This window comes from Dipodomys ordii, unplaced genomic scaffold, assembly GCF_000151885.1.
Source record: "Dipodomys ordii isolate 6190 unplaced genomic scaffold, Dord_2.0 Scaffold12, whole genome shotgun sequence".
In the NCBI taxonomy this organism is placed as follows: Eukaryota; Metazoa; Chordata; class Mammalia; order Rodentia; family Heteromyidae; genus Dipodomys; species Dipodomys ordii.
Window position 1 is genome coordinate 1848778 of NW_012267228.1, and position 9854 is coordinate 1858631.

General features: G+C 45.5%; 1 protein-coding gene across 1 annotated transcript in view; it reads left to right on the forward strand.

Moving 5' to 3' along the window:
• Positions 1–9854, forward strand: part of Raf1 (Raf-1 proto-oncogene, serine/threonine kinase) — a 51523-nt gene that overhangs the window by 28433 nt on the left and 13236 nt on the right. The window contains exons 2-5 of the mRNA XM_013010337.1: positions 4994–5106; positions 6853–6955; positions 7230–7387; positions 9091–9189. Coding sequence (XP_012865791.1) covers positions 4994–5106; positions 6853–6955; positions 7230–7387; positions 9091–9189 — 473 coding nt within the window. The remainder of the gene's footprint in view (positions 1–4993; positions 5107–6852; positions 6956–7229; positions 7388–9090; positions 9190–9854) is intronic.

Consider the following 9854-nt stretch of genomic DNA (forward strand, 5'->3'; position numbering starts at 1 on the left):
TAGAGCGCTCGCCTTGAGCTGAAGAGCTGAGGGACAGCGCCCAGGCCCAGAGTTCAAGCCCCACGACCGACAAAAATAAAAATAAAAAAATAAAAACCTTAGAAAAAATAATTTTAATTTGTTTCCTAGGATAGCATAGATAGCTTAAGAAATTAGTGGCTCTCTCTTCTCCAGGGCAGCATTCCTTGTACTGAACAGTTTATTTTTCAAGTGCCAGTGACAGGCTCATGATTGCATCATGGTATAGAATATGATCACTGTACTTTCTAACATAAAATCTCTGTTTTTCTTTTTGAAGTGCTGGATTTGAATTCGGGTCTCATACTTGTTGGACAGGTGCTTTACCATTTTGAGCCATGCCCTATTTTTTGCTTTAGTTGTGTTTCAAGTAGGGTCTTTTTGAACAGGCCAGCTAGAACTACAAACCTCCTACTTAAGGCCTCCGGGGTAGCTGGGATCACAAGCCTTTACAACCATGCCCAGCTTTTTTGTTGAGATGTATGTGGTCCTACTAACCTTTTGCCCAGACTGGCCTTATACCATGAATCTTGTGAAAGTAGGTAGGATTATGTACATGAGCCACTGTGCCTGACCAGAATCTCAATTTTTTTCTAAGAATTTACTGTTCAAAAAGCCGTCTGTTGGGCTGGGAAGGTGGCTCAGTGGTAGAGCGCTTGCCTTGCATGCCTGAGGCCCTGGGTTCGATTCCTCAGCACCATATAAGCAAAAAGAAAAAAGCCGGAAGTGGTGCTGTGGCTCAAGTGGTAGAGTGCTAGCCTTGAGCTGAAGAGCTGAAGGACAGCACCCAGGCCCAGAGTTCAGGCCCCATGACCAGGGCGCCCCCTCCCCCCCAAAAAAAGCCTTCTGTTCTTCTGAATTATAAACAAACAACTACTTGGCTGAAACAGGTAAGTGGAATTGGGTTGATTTTGTTTGGTGGGGAATTTGAGAAAACTTCAGTTTTAAATGTCAACACTTCTTTTTTTTTTCCCTGTTTTTGCATTCTTTGTGTAAGCTCCTTGCATTGTTTTTATTCTGCATACACAGGCACTCATTGAATGCAGAGAAGTTTAATACTATAGGCTTTCTTCTCCCTGCTTTGCTAATAAATTTCTTTATATTTTTTTCCTTTTGAGGGTGGGGAGTTTACTGGAGATGGAACGCTAGGCCTTGCACTTGCTAGGCCGACAGTCTACAACCTTTTTTTTGGTTGGTTATTTTAGAGGTAAGGTCTTGCTTTATCTTGGGGCCGTCCTGGGCTGTGATCCTCTTACTCTGTTCACCCTGTTTTTTGGGGGTGACAGACACACATTTCTGTACCCAGACTCTGAGCTGGACTAACGGGTGCCTTACTGTGTCACACATCATTTGATGGGCTCTCAAGAAACTTTTATGCTGGGTTGGCCTCAAACTGCAATCCCCTAATCTCCTTCCATGTAGCTAGGATTACTGGCTTGGTCCACTGCACCCAGCTTCTTTATCTTCCTTTTGTGGATATACAGAGCTTCTGAATTGCATTGTGTATATACTTAGGTGCCTTTTGAACTAAGGGTGAAACAAAAGGCCAGCTGATGTATAGAGTATATCTTATTTTTGTTTTCCTTGCTAAAAATAGAAGTATTTGCATAGTGGTCTTTTGGTTGTGAGGTGATTTTATTTTTTTGTGGCAGTACTGGGATGTGAACTCAGAAACCTTGTTTGCTAAGTAGGCACTCTACTGCTGAGCCATGCCTCCAGTTTCATCCACTGTTGCTCATTATTTTTCTTTCTGACCTTAAAGTGAGCCGTCAAGTGGGAATTGTGAGTGTTATGGGAATCTGGGTGTTTTGAATACTGATTTCTCCTTTCTTCACTACCTATTTGCCTAGGGGCCTGGACAGTTCATGTGGCACACTGGTCAGGAACATGGATCTATAACAACCAGACCTAAATTTAATCTCCTGCATTGTCTTTTATTAGCAGCGGCAGCTAGACAAGCTATGTGTTATTTTGCACTTCTGATTCCTGGCCTTTATGAAGTGAGGCTTATGCTATAGCACAATGGCTGATTGGCTGGTGCAGGGGGTTGCCACTGTTTCTGAATGCCTTTTCCATGTGTGGAGTCCTTATTGGCTTTGTCTGACCATAGCATGGGATTAGGACTTAGTAAGTTAGAAGCTTGACATCTGCTACTTTAATCAGGAAAAAAAAAGTCAGTTTCTTTTTTGGCCAAAAGATGGGCCCTGAATATATGCCAGGAAAACCATCTTTCCCCAGGTGCCTAGCTCCGAGGAGCCATGGTAGAGTAGAGTTGCTGCCTTCCAGCAACTTCCACTTTCCGAGAGCTCCGGGTATCTTCACTGAGGGAACCTGATACATCTGTTCTAACACACACTGGGCTCCAGTGTAGATCCACGGGACAACTGCCTGTCCGGTATATCCACAGGGGCAGGCACCTGTCCAGCATGTATCCACAGGGGCACTGGCCTGTCCAGTGTATCCACAGGGCACTGGCCTGTCCAGTGTATCCACAGGGCACTGGCCTGTCCAGCATGTATCCACGGGGCACTGGCCTGTCCAGCATGTATCCACGGGGGCACTGGCCTGTCCAGCATGTATCCACAGGGGCACTGGCCTATCCATTGTATCCACAGGGGCACTGGCCTGTCCAGTGTATCCACAGGGGCACTGGCCTGTCCAGCATGTATCCACAGGGGCACTGGCCTGTCCAGCATGTATCCACAGGGCACTGGCCTGTCCAGCATGTATCCACAGGACACTGGCCTGTCCAGCATGTATCCACAGGGCACTGGCCTGTCCAGCATGTATCCACAGGGGCACTGGCCTGTCCAGCATGTATCCACAGGACACTGGCCTGTCCAGCATGTATCCACAGGGCACTGGCCTGTCCAGTGTATCCACAGGACACTGGCCTGTCCAGCATGTATCCACAGGGCACTGGCCTGTCCAGTGTATCCACAGGGCACTGGCCTGTCCAGCATGTATCCACAGGACACTGGCCTGTCCAGCATGTATCCACAGGACACTGGCCTGTCCAGTGTATCCACAGGACACTGGCCTGTCCAGTGTATCCACAGGGCACTGGCCTGTCCAGTGTATCCACAGGGCACTGGCCTGTCCAGCATGTATCCACAGGACACTGGCCTGTCCAGCATGTATCCACAGGACACTGGCCTGTCCAGCATGTATCCATCAGGGCACTGGCCTGTCCAGTGTATCCACAGGGCACTGGCCTGTCCAGCATGTATCTACAGGGGCACTGGCCTGTCCAGTGTATCCACAGGACACTGGCCTGTCCAGTATGTTTCCACGGGAGCAGTAGTACAGAGACACACGATGTGTGTCCAATTTAAATGATTTTTGAAGTAATAATTAGTAAGCTTTTTGTGCCTGGTGGGGGCATCGGGCATTGAGCTCAGGGCTTTGCAAGTGCTCTACCACTTAATCCATGCTTTTGGCCACTTTATTTTTTATTTTTGAGGTAGGATCTCATTAACTCTGCAACGGGCTAGTCCTAGACTTGTAATACCCTCTTAATTAGCTGAGATTACAGGTGTGTGGCACTATCCCAGCCTTGTCATTTTGTTTTTAAGTATACATGCCTGTTTGACTTGCTGAATGAGTTCAGTGTGTGATCAGAGCTGAGAGCCACTGCCTGTAGGACCACCTCATGATAGGAGCAGGTGGTTTATTCCAAAATAACTAAGTCAGGTGCACTAAAGGAGAGGCTGGAAATCAGTATTTTTCACAAGCTGATCTTTTTTTAAAACTCAGGGTTAGCACTCTACCACTTAAGCTATAGTACCACTTAATTGGAGATAAGAGTCTCACTGACTTTCCTGCCTGGGCTGGGTTCAAACCTGGATCCTCAGATCTCAACCTCCTGAGTAGCTAGGATTTTGGGTGTGAACCACCATCACTGGGCTTTTACCAGTTGCTTTCGACATAAATCCAAGATAACATTTGTTTAAACTAGTTTGGTACATACAAGAAACTTTTAAAGAATATTAACTTTATTTTTTGGTCCGTCATGGGGCTTGAACTCTGGGCCTGGGTGCTGTCCCTGTGCTCTTCAGTTCAAGGCAAGTATCGCTTAAGCCACAGTGCCACTTCTGGTTTTCAGGTGGTTTATTGGAGATAAGAGTCTCATAGACATAACTGCCTGGGCTGGCTTTGAACTGTGATCCTCAGAGCTCAGCCTCCTGAGTAGCTAGGATTACAGGTGTGAGTCACTGGCACCTGGCTTAACTTTATTTTTAAATAGATAATTTATATGTGTGAAAAAAAATCAATTGACCTTTGACCCTATGTAGTGTAGTTTCCCAGTTCTTTTTTTTCAGATTCTTATGATAAACTCCAAATGAGCTCCTGTAGTTTGGAAAATCTTATTTCTTTACTCCCTTGGTAATTGGTCCCTCAGGAGAAGCTCTTCTTCCATCCTGTCACCTCCTGAGTTGACTTGTTCCCTAAGCTGTGCTAGTTCTGTGGGGAGCCAGCCCCTCTTACTCTGCAGAACAGACCAGTGATAAAGCAAGATGAAGCTTTGTGAACAACTCTTACTTTGCATCTGAACACTGTGTCTTGTTTTGAGACTAGTAATGAGGCAGGCCCAGATGTTTCCATACTGCTCCTTGGGGAGGGGAAGGGGAGGGCCTGGGGTTTGAACTCAAGCCTTCTACCCTTAAGCCACACTTCCAGCCCATTTCGTTCTTGAGGGCTTTTTTCTGTCTTAAGTCATCCAGAAAAAGGCTGCCTAAAAAGGGTTAGGACGGCCCCAGCAGAGTTGTACTTCAGCCAGGGTGCACACACGAGGTTTCACAAGCACTGCGGGTCTGCATTTCAGTTTAATTTGAGATAAGAGGCTTGTGGACTGGACTTTCCTGCCTGATGCTCAGATCTCAGTCTCCTTAGTAGCTAGGATTACAGGCGTGAGCCACCAGCGCCCAGCTTGTACTTGCCTTTGTTGGTTCTAAAGATGGTCTTTTGTCTGTAGGTCAATGTGCGAAATGGAATGAGCCTGCATGATTGCCTTAGGAAAGCTCTCAAGGTGCGGGGCCTCCAGCCAGAGTGCTGTGCTGTGTTCAGACTTCTCCACGGACACAAAGGGTAAGAAACCAGTCCGACAGCTCCTTCTTCAGAATACAAGCATCGCCTAGCTTAGTGCCACTAAAAACAGTTACCCTAGGTTTCTTTAGAGTTCTGTGCATCTTTAGATCTTTGTTTATCAGGAGACAATTCAGGAAAATCTGCCACTAAGAACTTGAACTTACCACCTGTCTATTGTCCTCCTTTGGGAAAGAAGCACGTCCTGTTACTGATCTTCAGCATTTATCTCTGATGATTGCAGTAGTTCTCAACTTTACGAGAATGGGGAAGAGGGAGCAGGTCAGCCTTCAGTGTGTTTATTCCTCTAGGTTGAGGAGGTAGCTTGGTGACATGCAAATTTTGGAAATAGGTGCCGGCTTTAACCCAATGTAGCCGCAGGGTGGTTCCCAAGCCAATCCATGGTACTCCTGAAGGACTAGAGAGATTCTGAGACAGGGAATATTTAGAGTGGGCCTGGCTCTCTTAGCAGTAGACAACTCCTGCAGGTCCATCAGAAAGTGTGCTCTGTTCTCTTCTAGGATAAAATGGGGTTTGAGATGATAAGGAGTTGCTGTGACCTTGTATTGGGAATGAGTTCTATTAAGAGATGGATTATTTACTGGTGGGATATGTTTAGTGCTATGGATGTGGACTGGGCTTAATTTTTTACTAATTAAAGGATCACAATTTTCTGTCTTTTTATCCTATGCATAGAAACAGTGGTCTCGAGTAAAATTTAAAGACAGTTACGTTTTTTCAGAGGGTCACATTTATTTTTATAGATGCTGCAAACAGCTCTGTAGATTTAAGCCTGTTATTTATTAATGGAAAAGTGCATTTGTGGTTCCTTTCCATTTATGTATCTTCTAGATTGAAAAAAGGCTATTTAACAATACATTTTTAGCACTGTAGTAATATATCTGACCCACTTTACAGAATTATTATTATTATTATTTTGCCAATCTTGGGGCTTGACCTCAGGCCTGGGTGCTGTTCCTGAGCCTCTTTGTGTTCAAGGCCAGTGCTCTACCACTTGAGCTACAGAGTCACTTCTGGCTTTTTCTGAGTAGTTTATTGAGATAAGAGTCTCACAGACTTTCTTGCCTAGGCTGGCTTCCAATTGAGATCCTAGGATTAGAGGCATGAGCCACTGGCACTTGGCTAAGAAAACTTTATTCTAAGAGTATAAGCTTTGGAGTCCAGTAAGCCTGGGTTCTGTTTTGTGTTTGAGATAGGGTCTCTCCATGATTACTCACTTGGGCTTCAAATTTGCCAGCCTCTTCTTTAGCTACCTAGTTGTAGACCCTGGATTCAATCCTAGGTCCTTGCACTCTGAGGATTACCCTGATAGAGCTCCAGTTTTCTCATTTTTAGCTTGAGAATAACAACACCAAGGGGTTGGGAAGGTGGCTCAGTGGTAGAGCGCTTGCCTTAGCATGCCTGAGGTCCTGGGTTCGATTCTTCAGCACCACATAACCAGAAGAAAAAAAAAGCCGGAAGTGGCACTATGGCTCAAGTGAGTGCTAGCCTTGAGCTGAAGAGCTGAGGGACAGCGCCCAGGCCCAGAGTTCAGGACCCACGACTGGACCAAAAAAAACAAAACAAAACAGAAAAACAGAAAAAATCAACACCTACTTTATGGGTTTGTCGTGTGGATTATGTAAGTCATATTTAGATAAGCATGCAATTAATGGCAGCTACTGTTAGGTGCCCATATTGACCCTTATTCCAACATTGCCCTTTCATGTTCCGAAAAATCTTTTTCAGTAAAAAAGCACGTTTAGATTGGAATACCGATGCTGCCTCTTTGATTGGAGAAGAACTTCAAGTAGATTTTCTGGATCATGTTCCCCTCACAACACACAACTTTGTAAGTTGCATCTCTCTCTCTCTCTCTCTCTCTTTCTCTCTCCCTTTCTTCCTTTCTTTCTCTCTCTCTCTGGCATGTTACATCCTTGCCTCACATGATAGCAGTAATAAGCATGTATATTATTGATGTTTATCAGGTTCTAATTAAGCATGCCGTTGTTTACATAGGCAGTTTGGAGTTCATTAGCCCTAAAGTACACTTAATTTTAAGAAATTGCTTTGTCTTTGGCAATTTTTCATTCAGCCTAATTTTGCCCCTATTTTTGCTGTTACAGGCTCGGAAGACGTTTCTGAAGCTTGCATTCTGTGACATTTGTCAGAAGTTCTTGCTAAATGGGTTTCGATGTCAGACTTGTGGCTACAAATTTCACGAGCACTGTAGCACCAAAGTACCTACTATGTGTGTGGACTGGAGTAACATCAGACAGCTCTTGTGAGGAACTCATTCATTCATCTATTCACTCCCTCAGTTCTCCCAAAGAATACAGGGGTGCTTGTGTCAACATTTTTGAGGTGCTTTTTGTACGTTTTGACCAGGAAGTCTGGGTTTTAGACTTATTAAATGATCTGCCTCACAGCATGACACTGTGTGAAAGGGCTGGTTTCCGTGCACTGTTAGGACTCTGAAGTGAGTAGGTAGGACCTGCGTCCGTTAGGAAAGAGCTGACCTGGTTCAATGAGGTAAATGGTGTTGGGGACAGAGAAGACATTGGCTTTTTCCTCTGGACAGTAGCATTAGTGGCTGGTTAGGATTTTGATTCTAGGAAAGAAGTACAAAGCACACTTGTTATTTTCTCTTTCTTTCTTTTTTTTCTTTTCTTTTTGGGTCCAGTTGTAGGGCCTGAATTCTGAGCCTGGGCACTGTCCCTCAGCTCTGCACTCAAGGTTAGTGCTCTACCACTTGAGCCACAGCGCCACTTCTGGCTTTTTTCTTTTTCTTATGTGGTGGTGAAGAATCAAACCCAGGGCCTCAGGCATGCAAGGCAAGCGCTCTACCACTGAGCCACCTTCCCAGCCCATTTTCTCTTTCTTTTTCTATTTTCTTTTTTGTGCTGGTCCTGGGGCTTGAATTGAAGGCCTGGATACTGTCTCTGAGCTTTGATACTTAAGGCTAGTGCTGTACACTTGAGCCACAGCTCCATTTCAGCTTTTTTTTTTTTTTGGTCCAGTCGTGGGGCCTGAACTCTGGGCCTGGGCGCTGTCCCTCAGCTCTTCAGCTCAAGGCTAGCGCTCTACCACTTGAGCCACAGTGCCACTTCCAGCTTTTTTCTTTTTTCTTATGTGGTGCTGAGGAATCAAACCCAGGGCCTCATGCATGCAAGGCAAGCGCTCTACCACTGAGCCACCTTCCCAGCCCCTCCATTTCAGCTTTTATGTGTGTGAGTGTATGTTTAATTGGAGATAAGAGATTTGTGGGCTTTTCCTGTCTGAGCTGGTTTCAAACCACGATCCTCAGATCTCGGTTTCTGGGGTAGCCAGAATTATAGGTGTGAACCACCAGCGCCTTGCTGATGTTCTATTCACCTTACTCTGGAGAAAACTGTGTTTGGGTTTAAAATGGCTAGCGTGTGAAGGGTTTTGTAAAATAACATACTATAGTTTTTTTTAAAAATTCCTTTAGCCTGGTGCTGGTTGCTCATGCCTTTAATCCCAGCTCTTCGGGATATTGAGATCTGAGGATCACCATTTGAAGCCAGCCCAGACAGAAAAATCCTCACATTCTTATCTCCAGCTGGCAAGCTTACAGCCAGAACTTGAGGTGAGGCTCAAGTGGTAGAGTGCCAGCCTTGAGTGAAAAAGCAGAGCTAGACCATGAGTCCTCAGTTCAAGCCCCAGTGCCAGGCAAGCATGGGCATACACATGCACCAGAAACAAACCCTGTTACTTTGGCATACCAAGACATTGGCAGGTATTTCCTAGCAGTGCTGGCTGGAGCCTGTGTGCTGTATTGGCGGGCCATCATCACCCAGTGTGCCATCGGTCACAGGAGTCTTTTTATATCAGGTGCTTACAGTACCTGAGGAAAATGGGAGACTGGGCAGAGTTGGGTTGGGTAGATAGTTGTGGGACAAGGCACGGCAGCCTGTGTTCTCTGTAGAATGTCTTAAACCTGTCAACCCCCTTCATCTCACTTAGGCTGTTTCCCAATTCCACTATTGGTGATAGTGGGGTCCCAGCACTACCTTCTTTGACAATGCGGCGGATGCGAGAGTCTGTCTCCCGAGCACCTCCCAGGTAACTTTGTACCCATAGCTTTTCTTTTTTAAAAGTTAGATGGGATTAGTGGAGTTGGAAGCTCAAATTCAGAAGACAGAGACTGCTTTCACTCTGCTCCAGTGTGTGCACATTCCTTAGTCCTCCTGTGTTTCTGGTAGCGCTGTCAGTTTGGCCCTGGGATTCTGGGTTTGTATGGTCAGACACCTTGACTAGACTATCGTTCTTCTGTTTTCACAATACCCCTTGATGTCTCAGTGAGGTTTCAAAACCCTGAGGTTCTGTCTTCCTCAAATAGTACTGAGGTAAGTCTCAATGAAAAGGGCCCCAAACAGCTGGGAAAGTGGCTCAGTGGCAGAGTGCTTGTCTGGCATGCATGAGGCCCTGGGTTCCATTCCTCAGCACCACATAAGCAGAAAAAAGCCTGAATTGGCACTGTGGCTCAGGTGGTAGGGCGCTAGCCTCGAGCTGAAGACTTCAGCCCCCACAACCAACCAAAAAAAAGAAAAGAAAAAAGGGCCCCAAACAGAATACATTAATTTCATAAGACGAAAACCCTTAACTTGAAGACACTTATTATACTTCAATTGCTAAAGCTATGTGGTATATATAGACTACTATCTTTCAAAATGATCTAATGAGGGGCTGGGAAGGTGGCTCAGTGGTAGAGCGCTTGCCTTGCATGC